This window comes from Diabrotica virgifera, chromosome 6, assembly GCF_917563875.1.
Source record: "Diabrotica virgifera virgifera chromosome 6, PGI_DIABVI_V3a".
NCBI lineage: Eukaryota > Metazoa > Arthropoda > Insecta > Coleoptera > Chrysomelidae > Diabrotica > Diabrotica virgifera.
In genome coordinates this window covers 219161308-219182110 of record NC_065448.1, presented here as the reverse complement: position 1 = coordinate 219182110, position 20803 = coordinate 219161308, and the positions used below count along the sequence as shown (strand labels likewise).

Below are 20803 nucleotides of genomic sequence, written 5' to 3'. Positions count from 1 at the left end.
AATGTTTACAAATAAGAAATTGAGTTTGGCCATTAGCTTGAGGTTCGTCGAATGTTATGTTTAGTCGCAACTACTATATGGGGTAGAAGCTTAGACTCTAAAATACCAATCTGTAAAAAAACTGGAGGCATTCGAAATGTGGCTATATAGGCGTACTCTGAAAATTCCTTGGACTGGAAAAGTCTTAAAGAAGTTTTAAGGCGAATTGGACATGGCAGAAAGTTGATAAACACAATTAAAATAAGAAAAACATCATACCTGGGTCACATGCTTCGTAACGATAAATACTCTCTAAATTGAAAATGGTTATTCATTTTTGATTTTATTAATTAGTTTATTGTGCTGTATCTTGTCAAATGCTTTTTCGAAGTCAATAAAGCATACGTCAGGTAAATTATATAAAATAAAGATTAAAATTATAACTATACTTACCATATTTTCTTTTTTAATTTAACTTATAACATGTGAAGCAGATAAATCATACTTACTTGCAAGAAAAATACTCCATTTCTGGTACACACTCGCCATCCTCACCACAAGGTCTTGCAACGCAAGGATGCGGACAGTTATCAACATTAGCCCCACCTAGCGCCTCCGCCAGAATCGTGACTGGTTTTCCGTTGATCTCTACCTGTTGTATGCAACCGACGAATGAAGTTTTTGCGTTGATGTGCGGCGCAACAATGCCGAAGTTCGGTACTCCACCCAGATAGAGGTTCTGAGGTAAGGAAAGCTGCGTGAAGGCGCCGGGACTCAGTACTTCCGTCGGGAGTTGGTTGTCTACTGAGAGGATAGCCAGGCGTCCGGTACGGGATATTCTTAGCTACAAATGATAAAATTGATATTCAGAACAACGTACAGAACTATACTTATATGTAATAATAAATAAGTAATAATTTTATAACCACTTTATTTGTTCGTGGCTTTTTTAGTCTTTAATTTTTTTAATTTTCGTAAGAGTTTCCAAGAAAATATTTTAGGCCCCTAATACCATTCTAAATGAGCAACTGTTAGGTTCAACTGTAATAAACCCTTTTGAAAGTTACGGCTGGTCTCCCACAATATAATTCCCCGTTAACTACGACCTAATTCTTCTTCTTCTTCTTCTTCTTCTTCTTCTTCTTCTTCTTCTTCTTCTTCTTCTTCTTCTTCTTCTTCTTCTTCTTCTTCTTCTTCTTCTTCTTCTTCTTCTTCTTCTTCTTCTTCTTCTTCTTGTAATAAGACTATGTCCTGTTTCTTCTGTTACAGTCTCTGCTGAGATTCGGTGCTTCAGCTCTCGTACCATCGTTTTTGGGTCTTCCTATGGGTCGCTTGGTGTTGGGCTTCTGTGTTTTCACCCATTGCACCATACGTTCAGGGTCCATTCGATCTACGTGGTCTCTCCACATGTGTCGTCGTGCTCTTGTCCATCTCACTACGTCTTGCACGCCTAGCTCTCTCAATGTGTCTTCGTTTCGTATTCTATCTCTGAGTGTAATACCTCTTATGGATCTTAGGGTTTTCATCTCTGTTGTTCTCATTATTTGTTTGGTTTTTGTTGTCTCGGCCCATGTCTCAGCTGCGTATGTCAGGACGGGTCTAACACATCTCTTATAAATGCGGACTTTGCTTTCGGTGCTCATATATTTACTCCGCCAGATTATATTATATATGATTCTATTGGGAACGTCAAAATTGAAGGTTTTATCCTAGCAAGTTGTTATTTGCGAGGTAACTCAATAAGAGGGGGAGGCGTAGGAATTTGGGTTCGAAAAGGTCTTAATTTTAATAACAAACTCAACTCTAGGATAAAGCAATATTGTGTTGATAAACATTCTGAATTTTGTATTATTTCTTTCAAAGACAAGAAAAATAACTCATATGTTATATTACATTGTTACAGATCACCACCTGGTGATTTAAGTGTTTTTTTGAATAACCTCGAAGGTATTTATAATTATTTATATAAACCAAATATACGTTTTGTAGTATGTGGTGATTTTAATGTAGATACCAGAAATATGACTTACGACCATGTTAGTCTACTCAATGTTTTACTGAATTTTAATATTAATTTTAATCTTGTTAATTGGCCAACTAGGGTCACAGATACCAGCGTTACAACATTAGACAATGTATTTGTAAATTTCTCGAACTCCGGTTTGTCATGTGTACTTGACAACACTGTATCAGATCACAGAACAGTTTTGGTGGAACTTAACTTTGAAACGGAATTGTCATACTTTATACAAAAAAGACAATTTGGTGAGGACTCGATAAATCACTTTATCGTTAACCTCATTAACGAAAACTGGAATAGTGTTTATGGAATCTTAGACACTAATCTAGCATTTCAAGCTTTTATAAATATCTTTTTGTATCATTTTAATAATAGCTTTCCATCAACAAGGAAAAAAATCAAAACAACTAAAAATAAATGGATTAATAGTGAAGTGCGAAAATCGAGTTTTGAATTAAGAAATTTACACGCATTATCAAGAGCAGTACCAATTCTTAGAGATTTTTATCAACAACAAAGGAAAAACATAGAAAACTTTTGACCAAAACAAGAAAAGATTATTACCAGAAAATCATTACTTCGTCTGATAATCCTAATAAAATCGCGTGGAAAATTGTCAATGATTTTTCAAAAAGTGCTAATGACAATGCTAATACTTGTTTGATGTATGATGACAATAATATAATTACAGATCCCCAAGAGGTAGCATGCACTTTTAACACATTTTTTTAAAAACGCACCCATTGATATCGTGTCGAAAATTCCATGTAATACAGTAGACAAAGACATTCAGTCAATTATTACAGATCTTGAAAATTTATTTCAGTTGTACCCATTTACTGAGCAGGAACTGATCGAAGTCCTGCAGTGTAAACTTAAAAACAAACCCTCTAGTGGTTTTGACGAAATACCTGCATTTTTGGTGAAAAAGGTTTTACCTTTTATAATCAATCTTTAACTTATCTCACCAATTTGTCTTTTTGCAATGGGGATTTTCCTAATTACTTAAAGACAGGCAAAGTAGTTCCAATTTTTAAAAAAGAAGATCCAAAACTGGTCAGCAATTATAGACCTATAACAATTCCCAGTATATTTTCAAAGGTATTTGAGTATGGATATTTAAAGAGATTAAATGAATATCTAAAAAACAATAATATTATAACTATAAATCAACATGGTTTTCAAGAAAATAAATCTACTAATACGGCAGCCCATGCATTTTATGCTCATTTTACCAGTTTGATTGATGCAGGCGAATGTCCTATTGGAATATTTTGTGATCTCAGTAGGGCATTTGACTGTGTCAACCATGAAATATTATTTAAAAAACTAAAACAGATAGGTATTACAGGAAATTCTTTACAGTGGATTATGTCATTTCTAAACAATAGACAACAATATGTGAGCCTGCAGATGAGGATCGACGATTGTGTAACCAGTTGTGGATCTAGTCTTGTTACTACAAACATGGGTGTTCCCCAAGGATCTATAATAGGACCAATTCTCTTTGTAGTCTACATTAACGACATCGTACAAGTGGACAGGGCGGTAAATTTCACTATATATGCGGATGATACGTCAATTATTCTATCAAACAAATCCAACGTAGTCCTACAACATCAATGTAATGATTTTCTTTCATCTTTATATTCTTGGTTTTGTGATAACTCGTTGCATCTTAATGCAGAAAAAACGCAAGTTATACATTTTCACAATAAACAAAAATATCTTCAAAATCTTCAGTTTATTTTTAACAACATGCAAATAGCTACGATGTCGTCAGTCAAGTTTTTGGGAATAACGATCGACGAAAGCTTTGACTGGAAGTTGCATTGTGGAGCGGTTGTTTCGAAGTTGAGTTCCATTAACTATCTAATTAGAAATTTAAAATATGTTTTGACGGAAAATCAGCTAATTATGATATATTATGCACTCGTGGAGTCCAGGCTAAGATACGGGATATGTTTTTGGGGTATGTTTGGTTATGCAAACGGTATTTTCGTCATACAAAAGAAAATATTGCGTTGTGTCGCTGGTGTCTCCCGACTAACTAGTTGTATAGAATATTTTAAAAAATATAAAATTTTAACATTGGCGTGTCTATACATTTTTGAATTATGTGTTTTTATTTTTAATAATTTACATCAGTTTAAAACGAGTGGTGATATGCATAATTTAAATACCAGATATTGTAATAAACTTTATATACAATTTTCAAAAGGTAACATTAAATTTAAATCGCCTAGGGTATACGGGCTACAGGTGTTTAATCATTTGCCCACAGATGTAAAGTCCACCAGTTCAATAAATGTGTTGAAGAGGAATCTTAGGCAATTTTTGTGTGAAAAAGTGTTTTATTTTATACAGTGGAAGAGTTTTTAGATCTTAGATATTAGCTGTATTTCATTTAGCTTATAAGTTTATTTCATTTTATGTCTTGTTTAGTCTTGTTTAGTCTAGTTTAGTGTTTAGTTTTTAGCAATGTATATTTATGACTAATTTTATACAAACTATGTTTGTCAGAAAGAAAATAAAGAATTTGAATTTGAATTTGAATTTGAATATCCCTCAGGAACCAGATATTCTCGCTGCTTTCGTTGCCTGCGGTTTTGTTTCTTGCCACAGATGTTTGTCGCTAGATATTTCCACACCCAAATATCTACAATCCATTACCTGTTCAATTATATGGTCGCCCACTACTAATTACATCTAATTGGGTTCTTGGATATTATCATCGATTGGGTTTTCTCTGTGGATAGTGTCAGGTTATACTTTTCGGCGGTTATTTTAAATTTTTGTAGTAGGCATTGTAAATCCTCTTCGTTTTCGGCTATTAAGATTGCATCATCTGCGTAGCAAAGTATTCTCATGGTTGGGTTACCCATTTTGTATCCCTGATTCATTTTGTTAACACTATCTATGACTTTATCCATTATTAAATTAAATAGGCATGGACTGAGGCTGTCCCCTTGTCTAATGCCGACATTGATTTAGATTTCTTCCGTTAGCCCGTGTCTGGTTTTTATTCATGTTTTGTTGGATCTATTGAGCTCTTTGATTATGTTTCTATACCTCTGACCTATGTTTTGCTTTCCAAGGATAGTGAGCACGTCCTTCAATCGTACTCTGTCGAATGCCTGTTTCAGATCTACAAAGCATATGATCATGGGCTTGTCGAATTCTATTGATTTCTTAACTAATTATCGCATGATGAAAATATTGTAGATCTGTTTGAGCGGAAACCCTGTTGTTCTTCCGATACACCGACTTTCTTGTATATTTTTTGGGATAGAATTTTTGTCAACAGTTTTGATGTAGAATTGAGTAGTGTAATTCCTCGGTAGTTCATAGGATATGTCTTTACGCCTTTCTTGTAGATGGGTATTGTTATACTCTCTCTCCTATATACCACCTAATTGTTTGGACTGAAGTTGTCAGTGGCTTTTGTTGCTAAATATGGTCCTGTTCTTCTGCTTCTTTATGTACTATGTCCTATGTCGTATGTCATGTCAAATCGATGGTTACCATCATTATTATTTTTTCATTACTACTCCACAATATTTAAGCAATTCGTTTCATACTGCAGACAATAACACGTCTGAGCTGCAGATTTTCTGTCCTTCAGAACTGTGTTTTTCTGTTTTTCGAACTTACTATGTATTTATTTCAACTTCTTTATTTGTAGTAATTTCTGGTGTTTCTGGTTTTAGCATCATTTGTTATATCTCTGCATAGAGCTTTTTTAGATAGTCAGTCTATGTATATTTGTCTATAAATTTTCGTTCTTTTAATCGCCGTTCTTTGAGCTCTTATAAAGCGCCATATTTCATTTTGCAAACCATAACAATCATGCTTCTTTTTTTCTAAAAACGTTCCCAGTGATTATATTTTGATTCTTCTTACAAGTGCATGTGTTTTATTTCTTAAGGTTTTGTAATTATCGCATGCTTCTTGCTTTTGTACAATACCAAGTTAGTTGCCTTGGGAACGATATATTTTTATTTATATTTCTTTCATAACGTTCATTACCAAGAACGTCCTTGGCTGAGGCTAAGATATTAGACTTCATTTTTGCCCAGCCTTGTTCACTTTCTGTGATATATCTTGTGCAGTCATCCTGTAAGCTTTCGATTTTTATCTTTGAGGTGTATTCTGGTGTTTTGTTATCACAAATTTTCATACGGATTTTGCATAATACCAATTTATGATCACTTCCTATTTCTGCTGATGTTAGTGCAATTACATCCAAAATTTGAGACGAGCGAAACTCTCTATTCAACTTAATATAGTCTATCATAGATCTATGTCCTCTAATGTTTTCATTATATCGCTGTTTTGTTCCTGGAACTATATGAATGATTATAATATATTCATCATTTACAGTCTGAAAGGAGTCACACAAGTTTTCTCTTGTGGTGGTATCTCTGTTTTTCTCAGGCGTATAGATTGCTGTCACATTCAGATTTTTGATATCCAGTTTGACTTTTACACTAACTTTTTTGCAGAGATATGTTTATATTTTGTACTTAGTGTAAACATTTTCTGTGTACCAAAAGGGCGACTCCTTCTTTGGGTCTGGTGTCTTTAGAATGCCACTGTAAATAAATCACCAGAGTCATCTAACATAATTTAATCTTTTCATTTTTTCTTCTTCACTTTTAGTGCATATATGTCTATATTTTTTCTACAAGCTCTTTTATAATGTCCTGCTTTCTTGGGGCTAGAGATTTCACGTTCCACGTGCCTCTGCGGAGTATATGTCCCACTTTTCATAAATTCGTAGTCCTTTCTTTGGCGTTGGTCATCGGAATGAAATCATTCGTGTTCCGAAGTATCATCTTGTTTTTATGTGTGTCTGGTTTAAGTCTATCCGTAGGGTGTAAACCTGCCTTCTCTTCCTTTATCCAGTATTGGAATTGGCAACAGATTGGCAGAGATACTCAATCCACCCAACTACCCAACAAATTTCCACGTGGAGCTACGACCAAATAGTTGTGAGGCACAATGTGAGATAAAATGACCTCAGGATTATATTTAATTTATACTATAAACAACGAGCAAAACTACGTGTTAACTATCAGCTATCAAAGGAAATTGAAATCAGACGTGGAGTAAGACAGGGATGTGTGATGTCGCCAATTCTTTTTAATGTCTACTCGGAAGATATCTTGAAAAAGCTCTTGAGGGTAAAATAGCTGGAATAAAAGTAAATGGAGTTCCCATTAACAGCATTAGATATGCGGATGACACTGTCATCTTAGCTGAAAATATTGGGGATCTTCAGAGGCTGGTGACCAGAATAGCGGAGTTTGGACAAGAATACGGTCTAATAATGAACGGCAAGAAGACAAAGTTTATGAGAATATCAAAAACTCAAAGGAATAACGAGAATCTCTTTACAAACGGATCCAATATGGAACGAGTCGACCAATATGCATACCTTGGAACAATGATCAACTCCACAGGAGATTACTTACAGGAAATCAAAATCACAATATATCACAAGGAAAAAAAATTCCCGATATACGTATACCATAAATCACAAAAAATAAAAACCTTATCTTGTAAAAGGTATATTTAAAATCCCTGAAAAGGGCTGTATCACAACAAAACGTTTTCGGAATCAATACTCCATCATCAGTGTTATCACAGGTTTACATGCTTTAAGCCACCAAAATGTACGGGTAAAAACCCTTAAATCGATTTTAAACAGTTGGGGTTACATTATATTATCCGATTTTAAAGGATGTTACAAATATTTCCAGATTAACCCCTGGCATCACATGACATCAACCATATTGGTTGGGAAATTGTAGGTAGAACCTTACATGGCAGAGTTTAGGTGACCACTCAACAAAATCAGAATAGAAAAGACTAAAGCAAATTTTAACAAAATGAGAAAAGTGCTCTGAGCAAGAGATTTGAAGTTTGAGCTAAGAGTTAGGTTGGCTAGGTGCTACGTTTTCTCGACTTTGTTTTACGGAATGGAAACTTGGACCTTGAATGCTGCATCAATGAAAAAACTAGAATCATTCGAGCTGTGGGTGTACAGAAGGATTCTGAAAATATCGTGTACAGAACACGTCACAAACAAAGAGGTTCTGAGAAAGAAGAATAAAGAAATGAAAATCTTAAATACCATCAAAACAAGAAAATTAGAATATCTTGGACATAATACACATGGAGAAAGATACAACTTGCTCCAATTGATTATGCAGGGAAAGATTCAAGGAAAAAGAAGCATAGGAAGACGCAGAATATCGTGGCTGCGCAACCTGAGAGAATGGCACGGATGTACATCAAATGAAGATCCGAATAGATATGATGATTGCCGACATCCGTCGCGGAGATGGCACTTAAAGAAGAAGAAGAAGAAGAAGAAGAAGAAGAAGAAGAAGAAGAAGAAGAAGAAGAAGAAGAAGAAGAGTTGTGACAGAATAATTACAAATAAAAAAGATTACTACTTTTTAATTCAAACCTATTATTTAATCATCATTCTAATATAATCCAGAATCACTACTTTATATCATTCCAGAAATATCTGCTGATCCCTCTCTTTCTGCGTCGTTTAAAAAAGTGTGTCTAATTTTCCAATTTCAATTTAAAAATGGAACTTTTCATCACAACATCGTCCTTTCTGCGTTCAAACAAATGCAATAAAAATTTTACTGGTCGCTTTGAAGTCTGGAACGTTTTTTATTACTTTTTCATGTGAAATAATATTTTGTCTGATCTAGACAGGATAAAATTTTAATAAACGATGTTACAAGTGATAATAGGTAAACGAATATTTTTTGTATCGGTTGATGTTGAAAACAACGTAGTACAATATATTTTAGAAGTAATTAAATTTACGGCAAAATAATTTTCTAGCAAAATAAATAATACAGTGTGTTCATAATGTGTGTACACTTTGCTTTATACGCCAGGGAAATAAGGCAAAAATATACCATGTTCGGGACACTTGAGCAGCCAGGTTGTAAATGGGTTTTTTGGGTACTATATACCTAATACATTATAAATATAAAAATGCCCGTTACAGTTCGGACGAGCATTTTAGTTATTAACAAATAAGCTTCAAAATGGCAGTTTCTTCGTTTAAATCGCTACAGGTAAAAATAAAGTAATTAAATATGTTATTTATAGTGCCCTTCTTTTAGTAGATGGGCAAAGGCTTAAAATGACAGTTTTTAAATCTTATTCCGATCCTTTGTTGCTTCGGAAACTTCAAAATAAAATTAAAATTTCGAAAATAAAAAAATTACTATAAGTTTTGCGAAAATGACCTTAAGACTTTCATATTGCATGAAAAGTTGAGTCAAACAGTCCATATAATGCACAAAAATTTTTAAGACGATTCGTTAATATAATTAGTTTAAATATTATTCAATTTGTTTATCCCAACCTTTTCGCCTAGGTTAATCAGGGTCAACATTAGCCACTTTTTTTATTTAATTCACAGCTACTTTGTTTATAACAATTAAGCAACCTTACTAGAGCCATTTTGAAGTTCAAGGTATATAGTTTATGCATAAAGTTTTACTAAACTTAACGAAATCGATTCTTGGTTGGTGGAGGGGAATAATTATTAAAATCCGTGCACTCAAAAGATGAAATTGATTCTTCAAACATAGGCTGCAATTAATATCTCCGGAGCTTGTTGATGGATTTTGATCGTAATTGTTTAAATTTGTATGTACTCGTAGTCTTGTAGAGTATATCCCCACCTAACATTACAAAATGTTAGGCGGAACCCCCCTTCTCACTCAGGGATATGAAAAATAGATTACGACCGATTCTAAAACCTACCGAATATACATATATAATTTCATAACAATCGGTCAAGCGGTCTCGGAGAAGAATGGCAACTGCAACTAACAGTGTGACAGGAGAATTTTATAGATGCAAATATATAGATGGCTATTAAAAAATGGGGGTTGGTGATAGAAGAGTTAAAATTAAGGATTTTATGTATCTTTCAATTCTACACCATAGATAATTAAAGTAGACAATTTTGTCCAAAATAATAAAAAAAATGTTAAGGGGGCAACCCCCCTTATAATTTATGGGCATGAAAAATAGATTAGAACCTATGCTCAGTCATACAGGGTATACGTGTAGAATTTCATAAATATCGGTCACGCCGTTTCGGGGGAGTATGGTAACTAACACTGTTACAGGAGAATGTTATATATACAGGGTGAGGCAGATAAAGGGCCTATTAGAAATATCTCGAGAACTCAAGGTAAGAAAATTATGAAAATCGGAATACAGGGGTTTTGAGGTGCGAACTATTTAATGAAAATATTTTGGTCTCTTTGCTACTTCCGGTTATACCGGAAGTTGGTTGTAACTTCGTTTTTTTAAATAGGACACCCTGTATATTTTTACATTTTTGGATTCTCCTTGATTTCTTCTTTCTTAAAATATAAGTTTTTGTAATATTATACAGGGTAGGTTAAAAGATAATTACGTTTTTTTATTAATTTCGTAGCAAAATTCACACCCTGTAGAATTGTAGTAGTTTGACATAACAAACTCTGTTTATGTTCAAATGATTTTTAATATAGTCTACTATGTTAAGAATTATTGATATAGTTAAATTTTTCCTTTTTTGTATACAGGGTTGGTCGAAACTCAGAATGAGTATTTTCTGAGTTTTCTTAAATGGAACACCCTGTGTTTTAGTATTGTAATGAAATGTTATTTTAGGATACTTTTTAATTTCTTAAGCAATCCCTATACCTAACTGCTTCAATTTGTGAGTTATTGGTGATTCAAGCCAAACATTAATTGCAACACAAAATACCTGAAATTTTATTAGGTTGGCCGTAAAAATATTCAATCACAAATATTTTTCGGAAATAAATACATACTAATCGAGACTGATACTTAAAATTGCCAATAATGGTTGAGCTATCAAAATATCTAAGTAGTTAGGATTGTTGGTGCGATTAACAATTAAGCACAAATTAAAGCAGTTGGGTATAGGGAATGCTTAAGAAATTAAAAAGTACCATAAAATACTATTTCATTACAATACGAAAATATAGAGTGTTCCATTTAAGAAAACTCAGAAAATACACATTCCGAGTTTCGACCCACCCTGTATACTAAAATTCAAAATTTAGCTATACTAATAATTGGTAACAATAGTAGCCCATATTAAAAATCATTTGAACATATAAATAGATTTTGATGTAAAACTACTACAATTCTACAGGGTGTGAATTTTGCTACGAAATTAATAAAAAAACGTAATTATCTTTTAATCTACCTTGTATAATATTACAAAACCTTATATTTTAAAAAAGAAGAAATCGAGGAGAATCCAAAAACGTAAAAATATATAGGGTGTCCCATTTAAAAAAACGAAGTTACAATCACTTTCCGGTATAACCGGAAGTAGCAAAGAGACCAAAATATTTTCATTAAATAGTTCACACCTCAAAACCCCTATATTCCAATTTTCATAATTTTCTTTATTTTAGTTCTCGAGATATTTATCCCTTTATAGGCCCTTTATCTGCCTCACCCTATATAGAAGCAACTGTGAATTAAATAATAAAAGTGGCTAACTTTGACCGCAATTAACCTAGGCAAAAAGTTTTGTTTTTGAAAATTCGTGTAAAAATACCAGCTTTTTAAATCCCAAAGTAGATTTACTCTACAGTCAATATTAACAAAGCTTTTCAAATTGTTTTTAAGCCAAAAATGCCTCTACTTTAGTAAAATGTTTCCGGAATGATAGAAATGACTTTTTATAGATTTTTTTAAATGATTGGAAAATGTAAGTGTTCTCTTTCATGTGCTTTTCACAGAATTGCTGTATCATTATTATTTTCTGAACAATAACATTGCAAAAAAAGCTCTTGGATAAACAAATTGAATAAAATTTAAACTAAATGACGAATAGTCTTAACATTTTTTGTGCATGATATGTACTGGTTGCCTCAAATTTTCGTGCAATATGAAAGTCTTAAGTTAATTTTTTATTTTCGAAATTTTAGTTTTATTTTGCAATTAGCGAAGCCACAAATGATCGGAACAAAATTCAAAAACTGCCCTTTTGAACCTTTGCTCATCTACTAAATGATGAATACTCTAAATAAGATATTTAATTACCCTATTTTTACCTGTAGTGATTTAAACGAAAAACTGCCATTTTTGACGCTTATTTGTTAATAACTTAAATTCTCGTCCGAACTGTGACGAACATTTTTGTATTTATAATGTATTAGGTATATAGTACCCAAAAAACCCATTTGCAACCTGGCTGCTTAAGTGTCCCGACAAAAACCTTATTTCTCTGGACTATTATTGTTGCAACACATTAATTGTTAGCTTTATGTTCTTAAAATATATGACTTCTTCGCTATTTTTATTATCTAATAGCATATATTTTTATGTCGAAAATCTAAAGCATGTATTTTCCGAGTTCAGCTATTCTAGCGCTGTTTGAAATGCAGTCTCCAATAGTTTGGTTTTATTTCTCTTCTTACTTTAATGTTCAGCAGTACAAAAGAAGAATTACAGGCAATACGCTGCGAGATCGAAAGAATAGTGAAAACATTACAAGAAACTGTAATGTACAGTGTAGAAACGAATGGACCCTAAATAAAAAAGAAATGAATAACCACATAAGCAGACTTGCAGAGATTCGTATGGTCAAAATAACAAGTGAGCCCATCAGAATCAAAACCTGCTAAATCCTAAATTTTTCGTTTTCCCTTTTTTTACACAGTTTCAAAGTTCAAGTATCTATTAATCTACAGGCATAAGGTTTCGACTCAAAACCTTCTAAATTCTCTTCAAAATACCACTGAAATGTTAACGTAGAATCAAACCCTTCTATGTCCATAGTTTTATGAACAATAAAATACGCCTTTTTCTTGTATATTTTGTATGTTTCCTCATCAAAATGGTTCAATTCCTACTTTTAGTGCATTAATTGCGCCTAAAAGCAGTTGAAAATTAGCCATATTATGTGGGTCTATCTGCTAAATCCAAACTAAAAGTACAAATTTCTGAAGATGTAAGGGGTCTGCAGAAAAATGACGCTATACCAAATTAGTGTGCCATTTTATGATATTTATTGATCCAACTTTGATTAAGAAATGCTGGATACTTTTTGGAAAATTTACATGTTTAATGTTTTTTTGGTCCCCTGAAAAATTAAAAAAAATGGATCTAGCAGGTTTTGATTCTATAGGCCTTAACTGATAAATCAACAATCAGTAGTAAAAATATCGAACGACCGCGTAAAAGATGAAGTGATAACCTTCCATCGAGGTATCAGTTCGCCAATAAACAAGCAGAATTGCGTATAAAGAAAAAGAAGAAGAAAAATCTACAGCTAAAATAAAAAATCCTTCTTTTTGTTGATATATATTTTTTAATATGTATGTATAGTCTGTGAATGGCAATAAAACTTTCCATCCACTTTTCTGGAAATATCTTGCGTACATTATTCACTTTTATTGTTTTTAATTAAATTAAAAGCTGTCAGACCACGACCACACCACAAGCATATTTGCCAGTAAAGATAAACAAATCTCCACAAACCTCGGGTAAATTGATACATTTTTCTTTTAAGACACTGTTTATTCAGGAAGATATTTTGTCGGCAGAACTGCTGGTTCGGGAAAGCATAGCAATAAAAATCCAGTATTTTTCTGAAGCTTTTAAAAGGGATTTTCTAACGTTTAAATTTTTAAATTTTTACATTTTTTTCGAACGTTTAAATAAGTGACTAAGTTTAAAGGAATCTGAATTTTCGATAAAGCTTTTTAATATTGTTCTGAAGCTACTTTCTTGTGACATCTTGATGCAATTTACTAGTTTAGTTGAAAATAAGCTGCAATTTTACTTTAAAATTAAGTTTATTTGACGTGTTAAATTCTTCTTCGGAAATATGGCTTCTTAAAATACTTACTTTAAAGGATTTTCTATGAGTTTTGTAATGATATGATGCCAGAGCCGGTGATCGGGGCCGGTCGACCATAGATGATCGAAAGAGTATCCGTGTTGACGCATCCCCTCTTCATACCCCACTAGACGAAACCGAAGGGGAAGTGGCATGGAGAGCGTATTTAAGACGAGGAGGAGAATCATAAAATGAGTTATTCTTAACGTATTGAATTAGGAATAGCTCAATGGCAGAGATGCACCGGGTTGAGGTGGCACTCTGCCTAGGTAGGCGCTGCAGTATTAACGTGGCGTTCCATCGGAACCGTTACCGCAGTGAGCGGTAGTTTCGATGGACGGGTGACTGTGTGTTGCTGTTCAATGTTATCGCATTGCATTGAAATGCGATGTCTCCGAGCCTGAATGCGTAAATAGGTTGATTCCATGTAGCGAGATTGTTATTGTATATACAGTCGGAAAAATGAAAGATAACCCATGAACGATCACATTAATCACTTATTTTGTATTTGCTGTCTTTTTCTATCACAAACGTTTGTTATTTATAGAAAAAGACAGCAAATACAAAATAAGTGATTGATGTGATCGTTCATGGGTATTCTTTCATTCTTCCGACTGTATATTGTGTTGTGTATTGTACCGTTTTAATATTACTATGTTTCGATGACAGTAATAAGTATAATGTTTTTCTTTGCAGAAGATAGAATTATATTTTATTGTATTTATTTTGAACTGTATAGAAATACCTTAAATCTACACCTAGCGCCGGTATTTCAATAGCTACTTAAGCTTTTGCTTAACTAAGCCTGTGTCAAAAGTTAAGGAGAAGCTTAAGCCGGGTGTCGTATTTCCATCATTTCCTTAACTAAACTGATGCTCAACTGTAAAGTTAATTGGTTTGGTACCTCTGAATACGTCAAAATGCCAGAACTAACTGTTCTGAGGTAAAAACCACTACTGTTGACGTTTAATTTTATATTGTCATCTGTATCAATGTCAATTACTTAATTTTGTGTACATGGTACATGTGTTGTTAGTTTATTGTCTAGATTTTCTCTGGTTATATTTTTATTGTTATTTTGCATAAGCAATAGATCCGTCTTTGTAATTTTGTTTATTGGATATATTCCTTAAAATGTCAAATTCGAATGTAAGTTTGTTTTTGTAAAATAAATATACCTACCAAGCATTGTATAAATAAATAATTTCCATGTGCCTACACCTTCCAAAAGTAGTAAGAATTTTAATGATCGTTATTACGATTAATAAATTAATAGATTTATAGATTATTATTTAATAATCTAATAATAACGTTATTACTCAAAAGTTGGCTTTCAAAATAACTCTCTAATTAATAATTTATAGAAATAACCTAATAGAAATAAAAAAGGCAGACGGGATCAATGTGACAACTACAGAGGCATCGCTGTAACGAACTCGATCAGCCGAATATACGGAAAACTGATTAAAAATAAAATCGAAAACGAATATAAAGATATAGAAGCTGAAGAACAGGCAGGATTCAGGGCAGGGAGATCAACGGTTGACCATCTGTTTTGTATTACACAGATTATTGAGAAGAAACTGGCCGTCAACCAGGAGGTGCATCTGTTATATGTGGACTTAAGAAAAGCGTATGATAGCATCCCACAAAACAAACTATGGGAAGCATTAGAGAAAACCAATATAAGCGCAAATTTAATAACAGCGACGAAACAATTGTATACCAAAACTGCATCAAGGGTGAAAGTTGGAAGCAGGCTATCGAGAGGATTCCAAATTAGCAAAGGCCTAAAACAAGGGTGCTGCCTTTCACCGACATTAGACAACTCTAAAACTTTGGAAACGCAAATGCAAAAACATGGGATTACCGATCAGCAACAATACAATATACACTTTGTCATTTGCAGACGACCAACTTGTACTAGCGCAAGACTACGATGATATAGAATATATGACAAGGAAATTAATAGAGGAGTACAAAAAAGGTGGTTTGGAAATAAACATAAAGAAGACCGAATATATGTGTATCGGTGGGACACAGCAGGACCTTACACTGGGGAATGGCGAAATTATTAAACATTGCGACGCATATAAATACCTGGGTATGACCATCACACAAGAAGGAAGCGTAGACCGGACGATAGAAAAAAGAAACAACCAGGGAAGAAAAGCAATTACCCTTCTCAATAGCATCCTGTGGGACCAGTCAATATCAAACAACAACAAACATAGAATATACAATACAATTGTTAAGAGTATAATCATTTACAGCAGTGAAGTATGGCAAATAAAAGAAAGATACAAGAGAAAACTTGAAGCAACAGAAATGGATTTCTGGAGGCGCTCAGCAGGAAAATCAAGATTAGAAAGGGTAACCAACAACAGAATTAGGGAAATAATGAATGTGAAACACACAATAGTAGATGACATTAGTACCAAACAGCTTAGATGGTATGGACACGTACAAAGAATGTCCGAAGAACGACTCCCGAAACAAATCCTAACGTGGACCCCTCATGGTAGACGAAAAAGAGGAAGACCCCGCCTGAGTTGGAGAGAAGGCATAAATCGAGAAATGAGAGAAAGAGAATTGGATGAAGACCTTTGGATGGACCGAAGTGAATGGCGACTAGGCATCGGAAGACGTAGGAGAACGTTTTAAAACCGATATATATATATATATATATATATATATATATATATATATATATATATATATATATATATATATATATATATAAAAAACAAAATATGCACAAGGTGGAATGCAACCATAGACACGTGTTTCTGACTTATTAGTCGTCATCAGTATGATATAGCTAAACAGGAGCAATGCAACCAATTTGTGGCTATAATGTTAGAAGACCCTCAGGATTCGAGAGCAACAACTAACAAATCCACGGAGGAAGCTACAGCTACCTGAGGCAAGGGATGCCAAACGTTTAGAACGTTTTAAACAATCAAACAAGGAGAGGTTAGCGCGAGTTAATAAATATCGGCATGGCTCGCAATAAGTATGAAAAACAAAATATGCACAAGGTGGAATGCAACCATAGACACGTGTTTCTGACTTATTAGTCGTCATCAGTATGATATAGCTAAACAGGAGCAATGCAACCAATTTGTGGCTATAATGTTAGAAGACCCTCAGGATTCGAGAGCAACAACTAACAAATCCACGGAGGAAGCTACAGCTACCTGAGGCAAGGGATGCCAAACGTTTAGAACGTTTTAAACAATCAAACAAGGAGAGGTTAGCGCGAGTTAATAAATATCGGCATGGCTCGCAATAAGTATGAAAAACAAAATATGCACAAGGTGGAATGCAACCATAGACACGTGTTTCTGACTTATTAGTCGTCATCAGTATGATATAGCTAAACAGGAGCAATGCAACCAATTTGTGGCTATAATGTTAGAAGACCCTCAGGATTCGAGAGCAACAACTAACAAATCCACGGAGGAAGCTACAGCTACCTGAGGCAAGGGATGCCAAACGTTTAGAACGTTTTAAACAATCAAACAAGGAGAGGTTAGCGCGAGTTAATAAATATCGGCATGGCTCGCAATAAGTATGAAAAACAAAATATGCACAAGGTGGAATGCAACCATAGACACGTGTTTCTGACTTATTAGTCGTCATCAGTATGATATAGCTAAACAGGAGCAATGCAACCAATTTGTGGCTATAATGTTAGAAGACCCTCAGGATTCGAGAGCAACAACTAACAAATCCACGGAGGAAGCTACAGCTACCTGAGGCAAGGGATGCCAAACGTTTAGAACGTTTTAAACAATCAAACAAGGAGAGGTTAGCGCGAGTTAATAAATATCGGCATGGCTCGCAATAAGTATGAAAAACAAAATATGCACAAGGTGGAATGCAACCATAGACACGTGTTTCTGACTTATTAGTCGTCATCAGTATGATATAGCTAAACAGGAGCAATGCAACCAATTTGTGGCTATAATGTTAGAAGACCCTCAGGATTCGAGAGCAACAACTAACAAATCCACGGAGGAAGCTACAGCTACCTGAGGCAAGGGATGCCAAACGTTTAGAACGTTTTAAACAATCAAACAAGGAGAGGTTAGCGCGAGTTAATAAATATCGGCATGGCTCGCAATAAGTATGAAAAACAAAATATGCACAAGGTGGAATGCAACCATAGACACGTGTTTCTGACTTATTAGTCGTCATCAGTATGATATAGCTAAACAGGAGCAATGCAACCAATTTGTGGCTATAATGTTAGAAGACCCTCAGGATTCGAGAGCAACAACTAACAAATCCACGGAGGAAGCTACAGCTACCTGAGGCAAGGGATGCCAAACGTTTAGAACGTTTTAAACAATCAAACAAGGAGAGGTTAGCGCGAGTTAATAAATATCGGCATGGCTCGCAATAAGTATGAAAAACAAAATATGCACAAGGTGGAATGCAACCATAGACACGTGTTTCTGACTTATTAGTCGTCATCAGTATGATATAGCTAAACAGGAGCAATGCAACCAATTTGTGGCTATAATGTTAGAAGACCCTCAGGATTCGAGAGCAACAACTAACAAATCCACGGAGGAAGCTACAGCTACCTGAGGCAAGGGATGCCAAACGTTTAGAACGTTTTAAACAATCAAACAAGGAGAGGTTAGCGCGAGTTAATAAATATCGGCATGGCTCGCAATAAGTATGAAAAACAAAATATGCACAAGGTGGAATGCAACCATAGACACGTGTTTCTGACTTATTAGTCGTCATCAGTATGATATAGCTAAACAGGAGCAATGCAACCAATTTGTGGCTATAATGTTAGAAGACCCTCAGGATTCGAGAGCAACAACTAACAAATCCACGGAGGAAGCTACAGCTACCTGAGGCAAGGGATGCCAAACGTTTAGAACGTTTTAAACAATCAAACAAGGAGAGGTTAGCGCGAGTTAATAAATATCGGCATGGCTCGCAATAAGTATGAAAAACAAAATATGCACAAGGTGGAATGCAACCATAGACACGTGTTTCTGACTTATTAGTCGTCATCAGTATGATATAGCTAAACAGGAGCAATGCAACCAATTTGTGGCTATAATGTTAGAAGACCCTCAGGATTCGAGAGCAACAACTAACAAATCCACGGAGGAAGCTACAGCTACCTGAGGCAAGGGATGCCAAACGTTTAGAACGTTTTAAACAATCAAACAAGGAGAGGTTAGCGCGAGTTAATAAATATCGGCATGGCTCGCAATAAGTATGAAAAACAAAATATGCACAAGGTGGAATGCAACCATAGACACGTGTTTCTGACTTATTAGTCGTCATCAGTATGATATAGCTAAACAGGAGCAATGCAACCAATTTGTGGCTATAATGTTAGAAGACCCTCAGGATTCGAGAGCAACAACTAACAAATCCACGGAGGAAGCTACAGCTACCTGAGGCAAGGGATGCCAAACGTTTAGAACGTTTTAAACAATCAAACAAGGAGAGGTTAGCGCGAGTTAATAAATATCGGCATGGCTCGCAATAAGTATGAAAAACAAAATATGCACAAGGTGGAATGCAACCATAGACACGTGTTTCTGACTTATTAGTCGTCATCAGTATGATATAGCTAAACAGGAGCAATGCAACCAATTTGTGGCTATAATGTTAGAAGACCCTCAGGATTCGAGAGCAACAACTAACAAATCCACGGAGGAAGCTACAGCTACCTGAGGCAAGGGATGCCAAACGTTTAGAACGTTTTAAACAATCAAACAAGGAGAGGTTAGCGCGAGTTAATAAATATCGGCATGGCTCGCAATAAGTATGAAAAACAAAATATGCACAAGGTGGAATGCAACCATAGACACGTGTTTCTGACTTATTAGTCGTCATCAGTATGATATAGCTAAACAGGAGCAATGCAACCAATTTGTGGCTATAATGTTAGAAGACCCTCAGGATTCGAGAGCAACAACTAACAAATCCACGGAGGAAGCTACAGCTACCTGAGGCAAGGGATGCCAAACGTTTAGAACGTTTTAAACAATCAAACAAGGAGAGGTTAGCGCGAGTTAATAAATATCGGCATGGCTCGCAATAAGTATGAAAAACAAAATATGCACAAGGTGGAATGCAACCATAGACACGTGTTTCTGACTTATTAGTCGTCATCAGTATGATATAGCTAAACAGGAGCAATGCAACCAATTTGTGGCTATAATGTTAGAAGACCCTCAGGATTCGAGAGCAACAACTAACAAATCCACGGAGGAAGCTACAGCTACCTGAGGCAAGGGATGCCAAACGTTTAGAACGTTTTAAACAATCAAACAAGGAGAGGTTAGCGCGAGTTAATAAATATCGGCATGGCTCGCAATAAGTATGAAAAACAAAATATGCACAAGGTGGAATGCAACCATAGACACGTGTTTCTGACTTATTAGTCGTCATCAGTATGATATAGCTAAACAGGAGCAATGCAACCAATTTGTGGCTATAATGTTAGAAGACCCTCAGGATTCGAGAGCAACAACTAACAAATCCACGGAGGAAGCTACAGCTACCTGAGGCAAGGGATGCCAAACGTTTAGAACGTTTTAAACAATCAAACAAGGAGAGGTTAGCGCGAGTTAATAAATATCGGCATGGCTCGCAATAAGTATGAAAAACAAAATATGCACAAGGTGGAATGCAACCATAGACACGTGTTTCTGACTTATTAGTCGTCATCAGTATGATATAGCTAAACAGGAGCAATGCAACCAATTTGTGGCTATAATGTTAGAAGACCCTCAGGATTCGAGAGCAACAACTAACAAATCCACGGAGGAAGCTACAGCTACCTGAGGCAAGGGATGCCAAACGTTTAGAACGTTTTAAACAATCAAACAAGG

General features: G+C 34.8%; 1 protein-coding gene across 1 annotated transcript in view; it reads right to left on the bottom strand.

The window, feature by feature from the left end:
* LOC126887253 (pikachurin) overlaps positions 1 to 20803 on the bottom strand; it is a 679948-nt gene that overhangs the window by 8119 nt on the left and 651026 nt on the right. The window contains exon 8 of the mRNA XM_050654668.1: positions 489 to 823. Within this exon, the coding sequence (XP_050510625.1) occupies positions 489 to 823 (335 nt within the window). The remainder of the gene's footprint in view (positions 1 to 488; positions 824 to 20803) is intronic.